Genomic DNA, 22,979 nt, shown 5'->3' on the forward strand with positions numbered 1-22,979 from the left:
CTTCTGCAGTGTGTTACGGAAGCAGATGTAGCGGGTGTCAGTCGAATGATGGCATCCAGTACTTTGGGCAAAAAGGCGGAGAATGATGGTTGTGATATTCCGCCAACCAGGGCACCAGTTGTTTGGAAAGAGCCACTTGCCAGCATGTGAAGTACGGCAAGCAGCTTTGTTTCTGTTGGGATGGTGCGGGGTGTCACCAAAGTGGGGGCCAACTGCTGTTCAATGTTGCACAGCAGCTGCTGAATGGCCTGCCAGTTCAACTGGTACCTCTGCATGATGTCGTGTTCCCTGAGGCCCTGAAGGGTTGTTCTTGGGCGGAATATCCTCTCCTGCCTTCTGCGCTGCCTTTGGGGTCCCTGCTGGTGTTGTTGTAGCTGCTGTTGTTGCTGCTGGGCTCTGCGTCTGCGTGCACGCTGGATTAGAATCACCTCCATGGCTCCCTGTTGCTGGTCTGCTGTTTGTTCTGTGTGTTCTGATTAAATACAGGTGTGTTTTCCCCATTTTAATGCCTGCCCTGACTCAGATGTTAATTTTTGACGCAAATCGGGCTGTGCGTCATTTTCTGGCTCCGCCTCCCGGCCATGCGTCATTTTTGCCCAAAAGCATAAATACGACCCGCGGCCCTTTAAGCCATTTTTTGGACGGGAACTCCTTCTTTGCATATAATTAACGCAAGGCGGGTTGCTGTATCCCAAAAATGACGCACACAGCGTAATTTTGTCACCCGCGGGCTCGGTCGTCAAAGTTTAAATACGGGGCAACATTTGCGCTGATTGTGCGTCAAATTTTTGGACGCACAGTCGGCGCAGACGGAGTATAAATATGCCCCATAGAATGGGAAAAAGGAGAAATGAAAGTGAAAAGTGAGATTATAGATGGGCCGGTTTCATGGGCAATAGATAAAAACAACTGACTACAGGAAAGGAAAGAGAGAAGGGGGGAGGAACAGGAAGAAAAGAGAAAGGGATTAAAAATGAAGTACATCAAGGTTAATGGGTTGGAGATGACAAAAGGAGCTTTGCAATGGAGGAAGAGATGTGGCCTAACCACCAAATGAATTTTAAATTGTGTAATGTTACCTGGTGCTCACATAAATCGCTCTAATGTTTTAGGTCACACTCACGCTATAAAACTGCAAAAAAACAGTATGCAAAACATGCTCTAGACCTTGGCGATCTGCTGAAGTGCAGCTCCTAGGTTAACTCTAAGAAACATTTGAACAGGATGCCCTGTGAACACCTCATCCCTAATATGTTGCCTGTTAGAACGAATAAAAGAGAACCTCCCACATCAGCCATGATTTCCAATAAGGATGACCATGACGGCAGACGCGCACTTCATTAGTATAGTAATATAAACATTGATAGCGCAAAATAAAAATAATATTCCAAGTTTAATGTTTATCTTCAGCCCACCATATTTCCTACTGCGTTTAACCATCAGCTCCGCTTCTCGTGTTTTTCTTTTTTCATTTAGTGCCTTATGGTTCCTGGTTTGATCATGTCAGAGGATGGATGGAATTACGTGGCCAAAGCAACTTCCTTTTACTCACGTACGATGATCTCCAGCAGGTAATGTTCATCTGGTAACTGAATGAATTCAACAGTTTGATGGTAAAATGTGTTTTATCAGTTTTGCCTCTCGTATTTTGACAAACCTTTTCTTGGAGATTGAATCATAATAAGGTAAAGAATTATAACCGTTGAATGAATATTCTACTATTTTGCGTTAAAAAATACCAAGCAAGTTATTTTTTTTTAAATGTATCTACAGATTTGAAAAAGATTTCCAATTGAAATCATTTGGTGTGGCTTGTTATGTCATGCAGAAGGTAACTGATCAAACAGTTCCAGACTTTTGTACGTTTTGATGATGGTTATAGGTGAATTACTTATGTGATTAACTTATTAAGTCTCATCTATGTTCGATGATCTATTAAAATGATTAGATGAGCTACAAAACAATAGAATGCTGCTCAAAGATGTTTCCCTGTTTCTAGAGAAGCGTTTCTATCACACTTTTGCTATTTGGTGCGTTTGTCCTCTGTAAGTGACACCCCCTTGCACGTTGTACCTGTGGGCTTACATTTTAATGCATGACCTGGGCGCTATTAGATTTGCTTGCAGGCACTCGATACCATTTCTGTGTTGCTGCTATTCAAAACTACTTTCTTGTAATTTCCTTAGCGTGTTTTAGTGTTTGCATACTGGTTTTAAGATCTTTTAAATTATTTGTGGCAGAAATCGCTGTGTCTTATTTGTGTAAGGGGACATTACAGTTTGGGCCGTGTACAGTGCCTCACCTGCCTTCCATTTTTGGGTGCCATCTTGGTTAGCGCCCCAGCTCATTTCTACCGCCTGTCACGGCTATTTAATGTGTCCCAGGATGCAGACGAGTTCAGCGGGTGCACTTCTAGCACTCCAAAGGCATGGAAAAGGCAAGTCCATTTGCGCCGGTCCATGCCTTCCAGAGCCAGAGGCCAGAACCCCTGTCCCGTGGGCAGAAACATAATTAAGTATTTAGCTGATGAATTGAAGGCGCTTAATATGACTAAAGGGAATCCTTGTGCCCATAAATTGAACCCCATTGAGAAGGATCTCAGCTGCAAAGTATCCAAGCTGCGACCTGCTGAAAGAACAGGAACTACAGAGTCAGATAACTTACAAAATGCAAACTATAAGAGCCCAATTTGGCAACTATATTTATTAAATTGCAAGTTCCTTCCCAAGCGCAGTCTGTACCTGTTCACTCTCTTAGAAGATGAAACTTCTGCAGCCTTGTTCCCTACCAAAGCGTGGCTTCAGGAGGAACATGTGTACAATGTAGCAATGACTCTCCCAATGGGTTATACCCTGGCTAGAAAGGATAGAGAAGGAAAGAAGCGAGGAGGAGGATAAGCTATTATTTATAAAGATGAGATGAAAGGGAAATTTCAACCACTAACTCTCCCAGGGTGCAAATCCCTTCATTCGTTAATGGAGTTGGCACCCACCTTTACTTAAAGACTTCTCATTTATCGTCCTCCTGGTCCTGAACCCAGTTTCTGAATGTTTTCCCCTAGACTGATGCAGAATACAGACTAAACTCTGCAAATTTTTCCTTGGTAGGTGATCTCAGTCTACACTTGAACAATAATAAGAGTGTTGCTATTAAAAACTTTATTTCAGATTTAGAAGCCATTCATCTTATGCTGAGGCTTTACGCCCCACTCACAAACAAGGACATTTACTAGATCCCAATGTTTCAAACCCCTTGGATCTAGTTATTGAAGCCCTCATTGAGATCACCTGCACAGATCACAAAATAATACCCATTCACCTGACCAAGCCTAATAAATCAGCTGCTAAACCTGATAAGATTAGAATTCAGCGGAACTGGTAAAGTGGAATCTGGGGTTGCGGTACACACTTTTTACTTGTTGGAATGCTTTGGTTCAATTGGGTTGAGACAGTGAATGGGATATAGCCCCCTCCCGTCTGGCTCTGGCTCCCGCCTGGCCTGTGTCACTGCTTCCCAGGAAGGTGTTGTACAGCAGGGATACCACCTTTGCCTGTCCTGGATTAGACAATAGTAAGTGTAGTATAGGTGATGTTGGGTGCTCTGTGTCACCGTTTCACCATGTGTTGTGTATGAGCTGTCTCATAGTGCAGTATGTTAGGACCTGGCCTGGGCCTATATTATGAGTGTTTTCTATCTCCGCGTATGCCATGAGTGTGCCATCTCTGAAAAGTCCCCAACCATGATTTCAGAGAGGCCGCTTACCATGGCCCAAATGTGTGGTGTGTATTCAACGCCCTAGCGCTCTGTATGTCCAGTAGCGGGATCCCAGGAGAATAGGGGGGTGTTGGGGTTTCGTTCCATGTAAATCTGTGCCAGCATGCTCGGGCTGTGTCCATTAGGTTGTTGCTGTGCAGGGGAGGGCATGTGTAGTCCGTCAGCCATGCTGAAACATCCGTCCGACCTAGTCTGCCCTATATCATTGTTTTCTCCGCTATAGGAGTTGCACAAAGCCAGAGTAGACTGCATAGTATAACTCATAGTTAGGCATGCCTAGGCCCCCCTCCTCGAGCGGTTTATGTGTGGTAGTTAGGGTGACCTACGTCTTGTGTTCCCCCATAATTCAAGCATCAGGCCATTGAGGAGTCGGAAGAATGAGCGGGGCAGCACTAGTGGGAGTGCTGTGAAGTAGTATAACAGTCTGGGGAGTATTATCATCTTTGCGATCGCCACTCACCCTAAGAGTGATAATGGTAATGATCCCCAGAAAGGCAGTGATCCACAAATCGAGCATATCGCCCGTCTTAGGTTGCCTTCCCTGAGATCCTCTGTGGTGTGATAAATTTGAATGCCTAGGTACTTGAAGGTGACATGGCACCATGACAGTTGGTACTTCGGGAGAGCAGGCCTCAATTGCTCTGGAATGGGGACCAGTGAGAACAGACATGACTTTGCTCAGTTCACCTTTAGTCCGGATAGATCCCTGAACAAATTCAGTATTTGCATGACTTCCGGTAGTGTGGACATACACTTACGCAGGTATACTAATGCGTTATCGGCATAAAGGGAAATGATGTGTGGGATACTTAGATCCCGGATCCCCCATTGCTGTGCCCATAGCCAAAGGTGGGCTGCCAGGGGTTCGATTGCTATTGCGAATAAGAGTGGCGACAGAGGACGTCCCTGTCGTGTACCGCAGCAGATTGGGAAACTCTCTGAAAATACTCGGCTGTTGTCACTCAGGCTGTGGATGGAAGTGGTCCAAGCGTAACATTTCATACAGGGAAAATCTACTTGGTGATTCCACTCCTGTCTTTGAAGGAAAATATCAGATATAACAGCTTCCATAAATGGGTATGAAATACCCTTAACTCAGTATTGCCCAATCAACAACTAAAAGCATCTTGTATGGGAGGGAAAGCCTCATGATTTACTACAGATCTCCTGCAACTGAAAAAAGGAGACTAAGAGATTGGAAAGAGCATGGAGGATAAATTTCAAGACTAGAAAATACATTAATAAGATCGCAGTCAGAAAATATCACTGTGCAATTGGGGATGCCAGAATCAGGTACTTTGCTGATAAAATTGAATTATGCTCTTTCCCCAAAATGCCTCTAGAAGGTACCCTAGAGATTTTATCATCCCTTAAATCAGGTTTGCCAATGAACCTGGCCCCACCAGATACTTTTTTGAAAGGGAGAGGACCTATTACAGCCATTCTAAATAATATTTTTAATTACTCCCTCAGCTCAGGCATGGTACCTGCAGCTTGGAAACACGCCATTGCAAAGCCACTACTAAAAAGGGCTCATGCTTATCCATTGATGTGTGAAAACTATTGCCCGATCTCCCTCCTACCAGGACCTAGTAACATTCTCCAAAAATATGTTAATAAAGTGCTTGCCGGCTATCTAGAGGAAAATGGAATTCTACATCCCTCTCAAACTAGCTTTAGAGCAGGGAACAGCACCAAGACAGTCCTTTTAGCTGCTACTGAAGAGCTTAGGGGTAGCCTACATAAAGGTGGATCTGCAGTCCTCACTCTTGGACCTGAGTGCTGCTTGTGACATGGCCTCTCATCCTACACTAACTGAAAGGCTGTCAGAAGTAGGAATTTCTGGGAGTGTTAATGTGGTTGGCAGCCTTTCTTCAAAATAGAACCTTTCGCCTCTGAAGGAGAGAAGCAGTCTGAAATCTTCTCCTTGGAGTGCAAAGTGGCACAGGGGTTTTCGCTCAGCCCAATGCTGTTTAACATATATGTCAGTCCTCTTGCTGAGATAATAAAAACGTATGGTTTTACTGCAATATTGCATGCGGACAACAATCAAATTATCAGAAGGCTTTTGCATCATATAGACACGACCTCTCCCCTTATTGAGCAGTGTCTGAAGCATGTAGTGGATTGGATGGCTTCCAGCAGCCTCACACTAAACGGAGACAAAACAGATGTGCTGGTAGTAGGTAGCAACCCCTCACGGTGGATAGATCTAAATGCCCTTTCTGTATGGGCAGCTAATCCACCCCTAAGGAAGAGGTGAAAAGTCTTGGGGTCTGGATCAATGACATACTCCTGTGGCAAGTCAGGTCAAGAGACTGGCAGCCACCTGCTTTGGTCCCCTCTGGATTTTTAGGAGATTCCTAGATGTCTGCTTGACTCTACACAAAGAGTCATGGTGCAAGGCCTGATTATTTCATGGCTTGTTTATGGAAACTCTTTATATCTAGTTAGTCCCAAATCAGTCATTAAAAGGATGCAAACTCTAGAAAATGCTGCACTTCGTACAGTGTTGAACATCCCCGAACTTCAGTCAGTAACAGCTGCCAGCACATCTCTGCACTGGTACCCAGTGCAAAAAAGGATACACTTGAAAGTGCTTAGCATGCCACACAGAGCAATACACAATAAATGATCAACACTTAACCAGGGACTTTTAACACAGCACTTCTGTCAAGATGTTTACAGTCATCAAACCTGCAATTATTAACAATCCAGAGGAACAACAGTGCAAGAGCTGGCTGGCCCATCCTTCACATTCATTGTTCCTAAGCTCTCTAAAGCCCTCCCATTGTAAATAAGGAAGACTGATTCTGAGCTTGTTTTCAGAAAAATGTTACACATTCCTATTTGAGTAATGCAGCAATCCTGCCTTGTACCTGATCTCTGTTCAGTGCTGGGAAGCTCTGGTGGGTAGCTATGAGCTTTATAAATCCTGGAGACTACACTAGACTAGACTTGCTTAATTGTGCAGAAAAGGTGTCGCCTAGCAGTTTGGGGCTGGAGTTCCTCCTACGGAGGAATTGCAAGGATAATTAGCGTATATTATCTCTTTTTCTCTCATGTAAGTATACTTGAGCTACATATGATGCATAGTTCATAGCATATCAGAAGCATAGCTACAAGGATTTCCAAACCTTCACTGGGATTTGGTACCATAAATAAAAGGTAAATATTTCAATTGATCTTGTCAACGCTCCCTAACGCCAGTCACACCTCTGGACCTTTCTTTCCCTTTTACATAGCTAAAGAGTCTCTTACTCCCATCACTGCCCTTTGTGTTGGTGCTATACAAGTTATAATATCATCACATTCACATTGTGTACTTTTGACTGGCCGAACAGCTAAAAATGCAATTGTCTTTTATGTAAACTGTATTGATCTATATCAGCCATAGCGGTTAACACAGCAACTCATTTTTTAACAAGTATGAAACATGTTAGATTAAGGTATGTAATTTCGAAACAAAACATTTTGGTTTATGTTCCCAATCTACGAGTTTATAACAAAGGCTCACTAGCATAGGCTCCCCCATCTCGGGGAACCATACATATGGAGGCAAGCTGGGGCCCGAACCAGGGTTGCAGTGGGATTGACTGTCCAGGGTGCGGCCTCAGAAGCACTAGAGTGCTCCCAGGATTGTTCTAAGTTGTACGACAGCCCTGCCCTTAAAAGGTGCTGTGAGGTGGTGAATGTGACTGTTTTCCCGCTCGCTCCTGCAAAGGATGCAGGAACAGGATTCCGACTCCTCGGGATCCTCCCCGCAACTTGTTTTTTCTCCTTTTTCACTTGCAAGTCTGGCACGATCGCTGCGATCTCTGCAGCCACATCCCCCATCAGGTACCTTCAGGAGTCGCACAGGTTTGAAAGCTTCTCTCCCAACCCAAGTTGCATTTCGTGCTTCCCTGCACATGGTGGTGGCTCCAGGGGGCGCACTGGGCTGTGGAGGTGAGGGGGGCATAGGGGAGTCTTGTTCATGTATTGTTCTTATGTAAAGCTTGATTAAATGGGGAGCCTTTTCTGCAGAGCTTTCTGACTTGGTAAAGCATAGTGTTTTGCTTGGCATATAGGGGGTCATTCTGACCCTGGCGGTCCATGACCGCCATGGCAGAGGGCGGCGGAAGCACCGCCAACAGGCTGGTGGTGCTTCCTGGGCGATTCTGACCGCGGTGGTAAAGCCACGGTCAGAAAAGGGGAGCCGGCGGTTTCCCGGCGGTTTCCCGCTGGCCCAGGGTATCCGCCATGGCGACGCTGCTTGCAGCACCGCCATGGGGATTCCGACCGCCTTCCCGCCAGCCTGTTTCTGGCGGTGTCCACCGCCAGAACCAGGATGGCGGGAACGGGTGCCGTGGGGCCCCTGGGGGCCCCTGCACTGCCCATGCCACTGGCATGGGCAGTGCAGGGGCCCCCTAACAGTGCCCCACAAAGATTTTCACTGTCTGCTTTGCAGACAGTGAAAATCGCGACGGGTGCAACTGCACCCGTCGCACCCCTGCAACTCCGCCGGCTACATTCCGAGCCGGCTTCATTGTTGAAGGGGCTTTCCCGCTGGGCCGGCCGGCGGTCTTCTGGCGGTTGCCCGCCGGCCCCGCGAGAAAGCCAGAATGGCCGCCGCGGTCTTTTGGCGGGAACCGCTTGGCGGGCGGCGACCGCTGACCGCCGCGGTCAAAATGACCGCCATAGACCCTTATGGTGGTCCCTGGTGGTGGTCTGACCGCCACCTGGACCGGTGGTCCGACTGCTGTGGCTCGGTCAGATCGGCACATTATGACAGTGGTCACGGTCGGAACCGCCAGCACTGCCAGTTTCCCTCCACTGGAGGGACTGGCAGTGCTTGGGGTCCTAATCCGCCAGGGCAGTGCTGCATGCACGCCCTGGGCATTACGACCACCCTCTCTGCCAGCTTTTAAATGGCGATTGCTCCCCATGGGGGGCCCTGCACTGCCCATGCACTTGGCATGGGCAGTGCAGGAGCCCCCATGGACAGCCCGTCGCGCTTTTCACTGTCTGCTAGTGAAAAGCGCAATGGGTGCTGTTGCACCCTACGCACCGCAACATTGCCGCCGGCTCGTAATCAATCTTGCGTCAATGTTGTGGACTGTTTCCCACTGGGCCAGCGGGAAACTCGTAATAGGGGCCGCAGGAAGGTCAACGCACTGGTGGTGACCTCACTGCGGGACTTAGGCTTGCGGCCTTTTTCGCCAGACAAACTCATAGTGAGGGCCATAGTGTTGGGCCAGGTTGGGGTACAGGAGTTTGGAACTTTTTCAGGGCATCACTTTTAATGGGCCCATTCTTTGGGCTGTGCACTACTGGTTAGGGATTGAAGTTGGTAGCAGCAATTGTGCTTTTGCGCCAATTTTTATGCATTTACCTAGCTCCAGCAGAAGTGTATTTGCCAGGTAGGGGCTTTAGTTTTGGGCTGAATCCTGCAGGCAGGCACTTGTTGGGTTTTTGTAGTTTGTTATAGAGTGGATTGCATAACAGGCTGATGCAGAGGTTTTGTGGTCACCTGTTTTGTGTGATGTATGTCTAGGTCCAGTGGAAGGATGCTGGTGGTACAAAAAAGGGTTCCAAGTGCGCACGGGCAGAGGTCGATATGGAGGCATTGGTACTCAGGATGGACACAATGGATAAGATTTCGGCCCTTTGGCCCCCACAGGCCCCTGGGGGCCAATCCAGTGAGCCAGTGATTCTGGCAGAGAGGCCTAGGAGACCGGGGGTTGCACACAGGGCAGCATTTTCCCCGGTTAAGAAGCAGGGTAGAAGTCTGGGATCCCCTTGCAGGCACCTCAGTGGGCAATGCCGACAATGTAGTTGCGTAGTAAGGCAGGGGGTTTGTGCTTTGATTGTGGCGGCGGTGAGTGGTAGCTTTGCTCAATACAGAAAGAGTTGCATGGTGATTGGGGTTACACTGGCAGGGTACATTAGTCAGCCGGATTTGGTTGCCAAGCTAGCCAGTGTTTTGCCTTGGCTCTCTAAGGTAGGGATGTTTTGAGAGCCAGGAGGTTGGTGGCCCAACTTGATGGTTCAGGGGGATAGGGGACATAGGCAGGTGGTGTGCCCATGGCAGGGGACCAGTGGAGCATTGCACATTGGTCCAATGATGCAGGCAGTGCAGGGGACAACAAGTTTTAGTACCTCGTTCATCAGCTGCATACCCTTCATGGTAGCAGCGGTGACAAGGGCTCCACGTCTGCCTCAGAAAGCAGCTATAACAGGTACGGGGTCATTATTGCTGAGCATTGGGCTGGGGGATGTCTGTTCTGAACATGATCAGTTGGGCAGGCATGTGACATTGGATATCAAAGAGAATTTTTTTAAAAAGGAGTTACGTTGATATGTGTGAGCTGATTGTGGATAGGCCCGAAAGGGAGGAGGGCAAGCAATGCAAAGAGTGCTCCCACTCTAAGGATTGCAGTCACTGTACCTACAGAAAGAGGGTAGAGGAGGCATTACTAAATTGGTTGAAAGAAGTCACAATTTTCAAGGTTATCATAGTGGAGTGTTTTCCGAACATGGGGGATTGGCATGCTACCGGAATAGACAAGTGTGCCCACATGATGAGATTGGTGGCACGACCTGGAGAGACTACAATAAAGAGTTTAAAAGGATTAAGTTCACTAGGCCCACACTGGCTTGGGCATCAGATAGACGTGAACACCTGGTTATGCTTTATGAAGCCCCAGTGCCTTGAAGCCACCCTTAGTCATCCCTAATGGGTGGGGACAGGGGTGAGAAGCAGCCCATAAGGAGAGGGGAAAAAAGAGATTCCAATAAAGATGCTATACCTGACCCCCTGGGACATGCAAATTCAAGCATAGCTGCTCCTTCTGTGGCTTGACATCGCACACGGAGGAAATATTTTATAAAAAGTCAAAAGACAAAGGTGCTAAAAAGCAGAAATGATCACCCCCTTCTGAACAAGGCCCACTCTCCAGTTAATTGGCAGGCAGCGGTGTCATGGCTCGTTTTCTATACTAACCCCACAACAGCACAGGCTCTGTACGGAGCTTTAAGAAGGTTTTTGGATCCCATCAGCAGGGTGTGTAGGTGTACCATACTGCAAACATTAACAGTCACTCAGGTCCAATCATAGCATCACCAGGGCTAAGATTCTCAAGTAAATGAACCTGGAAAGGACAGCAGGTCCCTTTGCGGCTGTCCCACTTGGGAATTTTGTATTGTCCCCCCTGTGGGAAGCCCCCCAAAGAAGTCAGGGGTTTAAAGGTTGATACACAACCTATTAGCACCCAATGGGCAGTCTGTGAATAAAGCTATTGATGGGGCCTTATGCTCAGTCAAGCACTCCTCTCTTGATCAAGCAATTAGGATGCTGCAGGAGCTTGGGCCTCAGACACTGCTAGCAAAGCCAGACATAGAATCCACCTTCTTGTTGCTTATTGTGCACCCAGAGGATTTCCACTTACTGGGTTTTCAGTTTGAGGGCTCATTTTAATTAGACAAGTGCTTGCCGATGGGCTGCTCGATCTCCTGAGCATATTTTGATAAGTTCAGAACATTCTTGGAATGGGTTTTTAGGCAGAGGTCAGGATACCAGTGGGTGTTGCGCTATTTGGATGAGTTCTGGTTTTTGTGCCCCTGGTATGGTAGTGTGCAAGGGCTTTACAGCCCTGTAAAGAACTGTTGGGGATCTTTGGAGCGCCCCTAGTGCAGGGTAACACCCATGGACCAGCCACAGCTATCCAATCCCTGGGGATTGAGTTGGACTCAGTGGCAGGTGAATCAAGGTTTCCCTTGGAGAAAGTTAACGCATTTTCCCAGACCGTGAATGAATGCCTGGAGGGGAAGAAGGTGACCTTGCATTAGTTGCAGGTAGTGGTTGGGCACTTGAATTTCGCTCTTGCATCTTTCCCATGAGCTGCCCGTTTGCCTGGTCATTTGCGCAAGCCATAGCTTGATTGAAGGCGAAGCACCACCATACCAGGTTGTCATCTGAGGCCCGCCAGGATATGAGAATCTGGGAGACATCTCTGATGGATTTCAGTGGGACTGTAGTGTGGCCCAGCCGAGCCAGGACCAATTAAGAGATAGGTTTGCTTACGCATGCTGCAGGCAGTGAAGGTTTTGGTGCATTTTAGGTCCCGAGTGGTGTGCTCAGCGGTGACCAAAGGAGTGGGTTTAGTCTGGTTTGTTGACAAATTTTGGCTTTCTTGAACTCTTCCCCATTCTAGTGGACCTCAAGGTTTGGCCGGACCATTTCCACAACCAGTCTGTAGCATTCTGGTCAGACAGCATGACTGTGGTGGAATGCATTAAACAACAGTCAGCCAGTTGTTGCAAGATGATCCTTAGACCGTTGAAAGAGATTGTGTTGATGTGTTTAAAGTTGAATGTCAATCCAAACATCTGCCTGGTGTACTGAGCAATGTAGTGGTTGCTTTATCCTTCACGTAGATGTAGTCCTTCAGGCAGCAGAGTTCCATACACCATTCCCAGAACGATTTGGGTGGTTTGATGCCCTAGTTTACCAGATGTCGTGGCAGCCAGTTTAGCGCCCGGGATGAAGCATGCCTCTGAGACTGTATTCTGTGCATACTACAAGTTTCTAGGGTGCATGGGGAGAGGTACTGCTTTGTGCTCGTCAGTTATAACATTTCTTGGGCCTCTGAGAGAGGAGGGGGTGAGCAGTCTCACATGGCATGCGCCACATTGCTGCTATAACTTTTTTGCGAATATGCTGGGGCACGCCGATGGGACAAAGACATTCCTGGTTCAGAGTGCGTTGAAGAGATGTCAGCAGTTAGAAGGGGCTAAGTTGGACTTTAGACGCCCCAATTACACAGTTCAGCTAACTGCTATCATGTCCACCTGGAGGAGCATTTGAAGGTCACAAGATGAGGTCCATCTCTTCAGGGCATCCTTTGATCTTGCATGTTTTGAGGCACAGAGGGTAGGGGAGCTGGTGACTGAAAACAAGAGGGATGTGACTGGGGGTTTGCAGTGTGCTGACATCCTGTGGCCAAATGGCTTCCTAACAATAACTAACTCGCATTTAAAGACTCACCAGATGGGTAGGAGTGACCACATTCTGCTGTATAGGGCCCCAAGAAATTAATACTACCCTATGGAGGATTTGGAGGCATTTTTGGCCCAGTGATCTTGGGGGAGGGGGGTCTGTGTGTCCCCTGTTGGTGCATGAATATGGCACATCACTAACATGGTTTCAGTTCCATAGGGTATTGGGAAGTGCCTAGAGGGCACTGCCCAGAGGGCGTCAGGTTTGAGTTCTACGGAGTATGGCTCACATTCCTTTAGAATTCGGCCACCACTGCTGCTTCAGCAATGGAGCTAGCAAGCCCAGCAATGCAAGGATTTAGCAGGTGTATATTGGATTGCTACAAATGCTATGCAAGACTGAGTTTGTTGTAGTCACCTGCCTCTGATACCTCTCCTCACCCTTTTTTCTGTTGATGCCGGTGGACTGCGTGAGGATTTGAGACAGCCACTGGATACCTCAGCGCCTCCTGTCTATGGGTGAGCGGATGGGGGTACAGAAGTGCTGGTGTTGGGTCAATCATACATGAGCCTTGCAAAGGTTTTCTGTTCCACAGGTTGCCCTTCTGTGGTCAAGGGGGACTGCGCTTGGCTAATTTAAGAACCGCATTGGACAAACTCTTACCTCTGGGGTTTAAGCACCCAGGGATTATTATTGTGCATCTTGACACATCTTGGCAATGACTCTAAAGAGATTGAAGGGAAAGACTTGTTTGAAACAATTTTCTCAGAGCTAGGCTATCTCGCGAAACATTCACAGGTTGATGACCCTCTGAAGTGGGTGAACAATAAGATTGGTAAGTTGTTCAAGTCGACTAGGTTGTCATCTATATCTCATGGTTGCATCAAGAGTGAGTGTTTTCTCTTGCAGGATGGGGTCCGTTTGTCTATGGTGGGTAATTAAATGTTTCTTGAAGATTTGGTGGCCTGGTTAGTTCATCGCCTGTGCTATTGTGGGGGTGGAGGGGCAGATGATAGGTGAATTGTGCTGGCCTGTGAGGTCATGATTGGTGGGACAGTTCAGGTCCATGTAAAGCATCCTTTTAAACCAAAATAACAGCAGCATCACAGACCCCCCAAGAGGTGCTGGCAGCAAGTCAAAGGAGGTTGCAGGGCTGTGGGAGGGTCACTGACAGGTGGTTCTTACCATTGGAACCACCTGTGAAGGCGCAGTGGGCGTAAGCCTGCACAGGCCCTTGGGAGAAGTTAGTTGGATGTAGGGGATGCCCGAGGTAGGTATCCTAGTGGACAGACAGGCCCCTTGCACAGGAACATCCCGGTATGGGACGTTGGTGGCTGGGGTTCTCTCATAAGGAGGGACACAGCTATGTCCAATTTTATTGGACAAGCTGTTTTAAAAGGAAGGGATACTGGTACCAATAATAATCTCATTCATGAAAGTAATTTTTAAAGGATGCACAGGAACAATCTTAGCTATGGATCGGTAACTCACGTGTACTAGCATCTCTATTAAGCAAAGATGTAACATTGTTGGTCACTATGCATAAAGTGATTAAAATGTGTTTTGTATATAGATGTATATAAATATGACAGGGGTCTTTCAACCGCTAACCCAAAAGACTTCTTTGGTGGTTTTGTCAGCGACATTGGGTGTTGGGTGTGTTGTGGCAGGCAGATCAGTGGTTCTCCCTAAGGGACATCAGCAACTGCCTGGCCATTTGCAATGTCTATTTAGTGTACTGGTGCATGATTAAACCTAACACACCCACTAGTGTGCATGTATACTGCTCACAATGATTTGGATGCACAATATACATTGTCTTGTAGACATAATCTATTGGTTTGCCCCCTTAATACAATGATGTGTATGCACAACATTGTGATTTACATACGTATCATGCTCTGTGCATGAATAACACACTCTTGCACATAAGTGACATATTGGTTTACGTGCATTATATATCGGTTTGCCGTAATGTACTGACTGTACATCAGTTTACATTTATATAATACTGCTGTGCTTGGGCGTCTCCCTGTTCTGCATCTTTAATATACTGGCTCCTGCACCTAATATATTTACACTCTCAGAATGTACAGTTTTGCACGATTTGCAGAGCCATCAGAAACGAACCTCAACAGAGAAAGGGCCTGATTTTAGAGTTTGGTGGAGGGGTTTACTCCATCACTAATGTGACGGTTATCTCATCCGCTATATTACAATCCCATTATAGCCTATGGAGATCGTAATATGGCGGATGGGATATCTGTTATGCTTGTGACAGAGTAACTTGCCTGTCAAACTCTGAATCAGGCCCAAAGTCTCAATCAAAAAACATATTTTTAGCAATGTGGGATGCAAAAAACAAAGTATTCCTTCTGGGTTTAGGGTTAGGTTTTGAATCAATCTGTGATAATTGTTCTAGCCTTAAATATTTAGTGGTAACCAATCACAATCAGTCCAGTCATTAACAAAGGGAGACAATTGATACATAATGTTTACTTTTCATACTAGCTCATAATTTGATATATCCATTTTAAAGTACATATAGCATATCAGAAACTGAGCAATACGAAAATGAAAAGCACACAAAAACTATGAATACCTATGTAATGACAATGTTTACAAAACAATGCATGAGACAGTCAGTGGGGCTCACTAAAACAAGAAATATTGCAGATATCCATAAAAGGGCTCCCTTTTATAAAAATACCTAAAAGAGAAAACACTACTTTGAAATGTAGCAACAAAAAATGTTATTTTAGTGCTTTGAAAGTCTGCATCCTGAATCTGGTAGAAGGTAGCCTAGATAAATGCACTCTGAGTTTTCACACGTGTGAGTCCTGAATCCACAGAAAACAAGAGGTAGCACTACAACATTGTGTCCTGATTAAATGTTCTGCTTTCAGTCAGGAGCGTAGCCTCCATTCGTTAAGCAGGTGAAGTGGCACTAGGCCCATGGCCCTAACCAGGCATTTGAACTCTGGTAGGTGCTGTACTTTACTACCCCAGCAACAGTTGAAGGGGATATTTTCCTTGCTTACATCAGGGCTCATCATGATATCCTTCCTATGCTATTGCTTTCATTCAAAGTTGATGCTTTGTTTAGAGGGTTGTGAATTAACTTTTTACCTGTGTTACTGGCCTATATAGGTTTATAGAACCACTACGTATGCATTGAAGTCTGCTCTTGTAGTTTATTGGCCAATGTAAACATTGCCAAGCCCAAGGACTATATACTTGTTAGAAACAGGGTCTCTAGTTGGCAGAGGTATGTACCCTGTCCAAGTGGGGACCACAATCCTAATCTGGGTAAATCAGATACACTCAGTAGCCTGGCACAGAGTAGGTAGGCTTAACTTGAGAGGCAATGTGTAAAGTATTTGTGCAACACTTATATACTGTGGCACAGTGAAAGACACCACAAAAAGACTCAACACCAGTACAGAAAAATAGAGAATGTTTATCTGAGTAAAACAGGATGAAAAAGACAAAAATCCAATAAGTAGAACTCAACATATGAATTTTTAAACAAACAGTGCTTAGAAATCACTAGCGGTCAAAAGGTAACTTGAGGTTCCGAGGGATAGTGCAAATCCTACTTTCAGGCCGATTGTGATGGAGAATAGACTGGTTAAAAAACCTCACGCAGGATCTACTGAAACAGTAACTTGGATGGAGCAAAGCGTCAAAGTCGTGGGCATGATGCGTTGATTCCGACCTGTGCAGTCAGGCAGATGCGTCATCGTCAAGCCTAGCAGTCGGGTCCCACATTGGCGTTGAACTCGGTTGAAGTGAATGCCATGTGTCATCATCAAGCCGTGCAGAGCGTTGTTGTTGGGCTGTGCAGGCTGTGAATCCGCTGTCGCTGAACAGTCTTTACATTGGCGTTGAAGGAACAATGCCCCGATTTTTCACACACAGTCTGTTCAATGCCTCAGTTTTTACAGAAAACAGCTGCAGCACCTACTTCTGAGGCCCAGGACTGGAGAGGGGAACCTCAGGCAAGGGTTGGACTCAGTGATGGCAGAGTCCAACAGCACAAGGAGAATTGTAGGCAGTGTTTGATGTCCCTGAGACTGCAGGAGAATAGGAGGTGAGCCACCAAACACTTGGAGAACCTTGGGTGTAGAGACAGGTCCACTCCTTCCCACTCCAAGCAAGAAGCAGGCCAACATAGAAAAGCAAGCAGCAAAGTAGCAGTCCCTCTAACAGCACAGAAAGCAGTTGGCCAACACAGCAATGCAGTTAGCTGAGTGGCAGTCCCTCCTGGCAGCACAGCAGTCCTTCTTCTTAGCCGAATGTCCTTGGTTCCAGTAGTGTTTTCTTTAGGTGGGGATTGGAGTCCAGTATTTATACCCAAATGTGCCTTTGAAGTGGAGGAGACCCCAAAGAGGCCTTTCAAGATCACAAGGCCCCTGACCTGCCTTTCATTTCTCCAGACACTCTACAGGGGTGTGTGAGAAAGTAGCCTCTTTCTAGCATGGTTACCCCCACTTTAGGCCTGTTTGTGAGTGTATGTGTAGGAAAGAACCATCTTGCTTGGCATGTTACCCCCATTTTTACTTGTGTGTCAGTTTGTTTTTGCCTGTCTCTCTGGGATCCTGCTAGCCAGGACCCCTGTGCTCATAGTTGTGGCCTGAATGTGTGCTCCCTGTGTGGTGCCTAACTGTGTCACTGAGGCTCTGCTAACCAGAACCTCAGTGCTTATGCTCTCTCTGCCTTTAAAATTGTCACTGCAGGCTAGTGACCATTTTCACCAATTCTAATTGGCACACTGCAACGCCCTTATAATGCCCTAGTATATGGTACCTAGGTACTCAGGGTATTGGGGTTCCAGAAGATCCCTATGGGCTGCAGCATTTCTTTTGCCATCCATAGGGAGCTCAGACAAATCTTTACACAGGCTGCCACTGCAGCCTCAGTAAAATAACGTCCACGTTATTTCACAGCCATTTTACACTGCACTAAAGTGTCACCTATATGTCTAACCCTCACTTAGTGAAGGTTAGGTGCATAGTTGCTAAGTGTGAGGGCACCCTGGCACGAGCCAGGTTTGGCAGTACCCGGGCTCCAGCACGGACCCCGGGTACTGCCAAACCTGCTCTCTGGGGTTTTCACTGCAGCTACCGCTGCTGCCAACCCACAGACAGGCTTCTGCCCTCCTGGGTTCTGGGCAGCCCAGTCCCAGGAAAGCAGAACAAAGAATTTCCTCTGAGAGAGGGTGTTACACCCTCTCCCTTTGGAAATAGGTGTGAAGGGCTGGGGAGGAGTAGCCTGCCCCAGCCTCTGGAAATGCTTTGAAGGGCACAGATGGTGCCCTCCTTGCATAAGCCAGTTTACACCAGTTCAGGGATCCCCCAGCCCCTGCTCGGGTGTGAAACTGGACCAAGGAAAGGGGAGTGACCACTCCCCTCTCCATCACCACCCCAGGGGTGGTGCCCAGAGCTCCTCCAGTGTGTCCCAGACCTCTGTCATCTTGAATGCAGAGGTGTGAGGGCACAATGGAGGCCTCTGAGTGGCCAGTGCCAGCAGGTGACGGCAGAGACCCCTCCTGATAGGTGCTTACCTCTCTATGTGGCCAATCCTCCTCTGATGGCTATTTAGGGTCTCTCCTGTGGGTTTCTCTACAGATAACGAATGCAAGAGCTCACCAGAGTTCCTCTGCATCTCCCTCTTCGACTTCTGCCAGGATCGACCACTGACTGCTCCAGGACACCTGCAAAAGTGCAACAAAGTAGCAAGAAGACTACCAGCAACATTGTAGCGCCTAATCCTGCTGGCTTTCTCAACTGTTTCCTGGTGGTGCATGCTCTGGGGGCTGTCTGCCTTCACCCTGCACTGGAAGCCAAGAAGAAATCTCCCATAGGTTGACGGAGTCTTCCCCCTGCTACCGCAGGCACCAAACTTCTGTTTCACCTGTCCTCTGGGTCCCCTCTCATCGTGACGAGCGTGGTCCCTTGAACACAGGAGCTGGATCCAAGTGACCCCGACAATCCAGTGGTCCTTCTGTCCAAATTTGGTGGAGGTAAGTCCTTGCCTTCCCACGCCAGACAGTAATCCTGTATACTGCGTGAACTGCAGCTGCTAGGACTTCTGTGCACTCTTGCAAGGATTCCTTCGTGCACAGCACAGCCCAGGTCCCCAGCACTCTGTCCTGCATTGCTCGACTCGCTGAGTTGATCTCCGGCTTTGTGGGACCCTCCTTTGTAGTGCTGAGAGGACCGCTGTGCTCAGTTTTCATGAACCCGTGTTCAAGTACTTCTGCGGGTGCTGCCTGCTTCTGTGTAGACTCTTTGTGTTGTTGAGCGCCCCCTCTGTCTCTTAGTCCAAGTGGCCACCTCCTGGTCCTTCCTGGGCCCGGCAGCACCCTTTTTCTTCAACTGCGACCTTTGCAGCTAGCAAGGCTTACTAGCGATCTTTCTGCATGGAAACAACTCTGCATCCTCCAGCACGCCGTGGGACATCTTCTGTGCAAAGAAGTTCCTGGCACCTTCCGTTGTTGCAGAATCTTCAGCTTCTTCCACCCAGAGGCAGCCCTTTTGCACCTTCATCCGGGTTTTAGTGGGCTCCTGCCCCCCGGACACTTTTGTGACTCTTGGACTTGGTCCCCTTCCTTTATAGGTCCTCAGGTCCAGGAACCCGTCTTCAGTGCTTTGCAGTCAGTTGTGGTCTTTGCAGAACCCTCTATCACGACTTTAGTGTGTTTCTGGGGAAGTAGGGTAACTTTACTCCTACTTTTCAGGGTCTTGGGGTGGGGTATCTTGGACACCCTTAGTGTTTTCTTACACTCCCGGCGACCCTCTACACACTACACTAGGCCTGGGGTCCCTTCGTAGTTCGCATTCCACTTTCAGAGTATATGGTTTGTGTTGCCCCTAGGCCTATTGGATCCTATTGTATTCTACAGTGTTTGCACTACTTTTTTAACTGTTTACTTACCTGATTTTGGTTTGTGTGTATATTTTGTGTATTTTACTTACCTCCTAAGGGAGTATATCCTCTGTGATATTTTTGGCACATTGTCACTAAAATAAAGTACCTTTATTTTTTAGTAACTCTGAGTATTGTGATTCTTATGATATAGTGCTACATGATATGAGTGGTATAGTAGGATTTTAAATTTGTCACTAGGCTAGTGACTTCATTTACCAATTTCAATTGGCACACTGGACCCCCCTTATAGGTCCCTAGTATATGGAACCTAGGTACCCAGGGCATTGGGGTTCCAGGAGATCCATATGGGCTGCAGCATTTCTTTTGCCACCCATAGGGAGCTCAGACAAACCCCTTGCACAGGCCTGCCATTGAAGCCTGCGTGAAATAATGCACACGTTATTTCACAGCCATTTTCACTGCACTTAAGTAACTTATAAGTCACCTATATGTCTAACCTTCACTTGCTGAAGGTTAGGTGCAAAGTTACTAAGTGTGAGGGCACCCTTGCACTAGCAAAGGTGCCCCTACATAGTTCAGTGCCATTTCCCGTGACTTTGTGAGTGCGGGGACGCCATTACACATGTGCACTACATATAGGTCAATACCTGTATGTAGCTTCACAATGGTAACTCTGAATATGGCCATGTAACATGTCTAAGATCCTGGAATTGTTCCCCCCATTCCAAATCTGGTATTGGGGAGCCATTTCAATGCATTCTGAGGGCTCCACTATGGAACCCCCAGTACTGCCAAACCAGCTCTCTGAGGCTTGCACTGCAGCTACAGCTTTTGCCACCTCACACACAGGGTTCTGCCCTCCTGGGGTCTGAGCAGCTCAGTCCCAGGAAGGCAGAACAAAGCATTTCCTCTGAGAGCAGGGTGTTACACCCTCTCTCTTTGGAAATAGGTGTTACAGGCTGGGGAGGGGTAGCCTCCCCCAGCCTCTGGAAATGCTTTGAAGGGCACAGATGGTGCCCTCCTTGCATAAGCCAGTCTACACTGGTTCAGGGATCCCTTGTCCCCTGCTCTGGCGCTAAACTGGACAAAGGAAAGGGGATTGACCACTCCCCTGTCCAACACCACCCTAGGGGTGGTGCCCAGAGCTCCTCCAGTGTGTCCCAGACTTCAGCCATCTTGCTTTGCAAGGTGTGGGGGCACTATGGAGGCCTCTGAGTGGCTAGTGCCAGCAGGTGATGTCAGAGACCCCTCCTGATAGGTCCTTACCTGGTAAGGTAGCCAATCCCCCTCTCAGGGCTATTTAGGGTCTCTCCTGTGGGCTCTCTTCAGATCCTGCTTGCAAGTTTCCTTCAGGAATCCTGTGCAACTACTACTTCATTCTCTGACCTCGGATCAACCGCAGCCTGCTCCAGGAACCGCTGTAACAGCAACAAAGTGTCAACAAGGGATACTTTTCCTCTGCAACTTCAGCTCCAGCCAGCAACTGCAACAGTTTCCACGGTGTGCACGCTCTGGGGACTCCCTGTCTTCATCCTGCACCAGAAGGACTGAAGAAATCTCCCGTGGGGTGACGGAATCACTCCCCTGCTCACGCAGGCACCTTCCAAGACAACAACCGGTACACTGGGACTACTCTCACAGCAACGAGCGTTCTCCTAGGACACAGAGGGTGGACCCCATCAACACAGACTGTCCTGAGGTCCTGGTGATGCAATTTGGAGGAGGTAAGACCTTGCATTCCCTGAGAGCGACAGTACCCCTGTGTATTGCGTCTTCATCACCTCCTGAGGCCTCTGCAATATTTGCAAAATTCCTTCGTGCACAGCCTGGCCCAGGTCCCCAGCACTCCATCCTGCGATGCTCAACTCGCTGAGTTGTTCTCCGGCGGCGTGGGACCTTCCTTTGTTGTGCTGCACCAACTGTGTTTTGCACCTCCTTTGTCCCCGTGTCCTGGGACTTCTGTGGGTGTTGCTTGGCATCCTGAGGGCTCTCTAAAGTGCTGAGAGCCCCCTTTGCCTCCTCATACAGAGTTGAGGCCCACAGGTCCCTCCTGGGTCCAGCCAGCGCAATTCAGACGCAAAACGCATATTTGTCGTAACCAAGGCTTGTTGGCGACCTCCAACACGAAATCACATCGGCATCCATCTTCACGTGGTGGGACATCTTCTGCATCATGAAGAAAACCGCTGGCATCTTTCTAGGGTGCATTCCTGCAGTCTTTGTCCAACCAGGGACTCTTCTTTTGCACCCTCTTCTGGGTTGGCAGGGGCTCCTGTCCTTCCTGGAACTTCTTTCGACTTCTGGGCTTTGTCCCCTTCTTTTGCAGGTCTTCAGTCCAGGAATCCAGCAGTTGTTGTTTGCAGACTTGGTTGGTTAGTGCAATATCCCAATCACAAGGTGTAGTGTGTCGTAAGGAAACTTGCAGTAGTTTACTCCTGCTTTTCTGGGCTACGGGGTGGTGTAATTTACTTACCTTTACTGTATTCTTACTCTCCCAGCAATTCTGCACACAATACACTTGGCTAGGGGGGAATTTGTGATTCGCATTCCACTTTCTTAGTATATGGTTTGTGTTGCCCCTAGACCTATTTTCTCCCATTGCAATCTATAGCATTTCCTACTGTTTGCACTATCCTATGTCTAATTACTTACCTTATTTTGGTGTCTAGTGTATGTATTGTGTATAAGCTTACCTCCAGTGGAGAATTGTCTCTAAGATATTTCTGGTACTGTGTCACCCAAATAAACTACCTTTATTTTTGGTAACACTGAGAATTGTCTTTACTTGTGTATAAGTACTGTGTAACTATAAGTGGTATTGCATGAGCTTTAAATGTCTCCTAGTTCAGCCTAAGCTGCTCTGCTATAGCTATCTCTATCAGCCTAAGCTGCTAGAACACTACTAGATTTCACTAATAAGGGATAACTGGACCTGGTATAAGGTGTAAGTACCCAAGGTACCCACTACAAACCAGTCCAGCCTCCTATAGGGGGTATGCAGCCCTTTGTGTGAAGAGATGCACAGCCCTATTCAGGTGCAAGTCCCAGATCCTCCCTCCCATGAAGCCCAGGAAGACCCATTAGCCTTGTGATGACCATCAGGATGCAAATGTCACACCCAAGTTCCCTTTGTGTGTGACTACCTAGAAGGAATGCACAAAGCCCAGCTGTCATCCACCCCAGATGTGTATTAATAGACAGACAGAGGCACAGAATGATTAAAGTAAGAAAATGAATGCCAGCTTTCTAAAAGTGCCAAGTGAAGAGGGGTTGGGCACATTCAGAGTCACCAAGGCTAGGCCAAAACAAACGTGTAAACAAAAAAAGTGTG

The 22,979-nt window shown here is 47.5% G+C and overlaps 1 protein-coding gene across 1 annotated transcript in view; it reads left to right on the forward strand.

Moving 5' to 3' along the window:
* LOC138246240 (sulfotransferase 2B1-like) overlaps positions 1-22,979 on the forward strand; it is a 475,463-nt gene that overhangs the window by 258,524 nt on the left and 193,960 nt on the right. The window contains exon 5 of the mRNA XM_069200645.1: positions 1,477-1,571. Within this exon, the coding sequence (XP_069056746.1) occupies positions 1,477-1,571 (95 nt within the window). The remainder of the gene's footprint in view (positions 1-1,476; positions 1,572-22,979) is intronic.

Source organism: Pleurodeles waltl, chromosome 7, assembly GCF_031143425.1.
Source record: "Pleurodeles waltl isolate 20211129_DDA chromosome 7, aPleWal1.hap1.20221129, whole genome shotgun sequence".
In the NCBI taxonomy this organism is placed as follows: Eukaryota; Metazoa; Chordata; class Amphibia; order Caudata; family Salamandridae; genus Pleurodeles; species Pleurodeles waltl.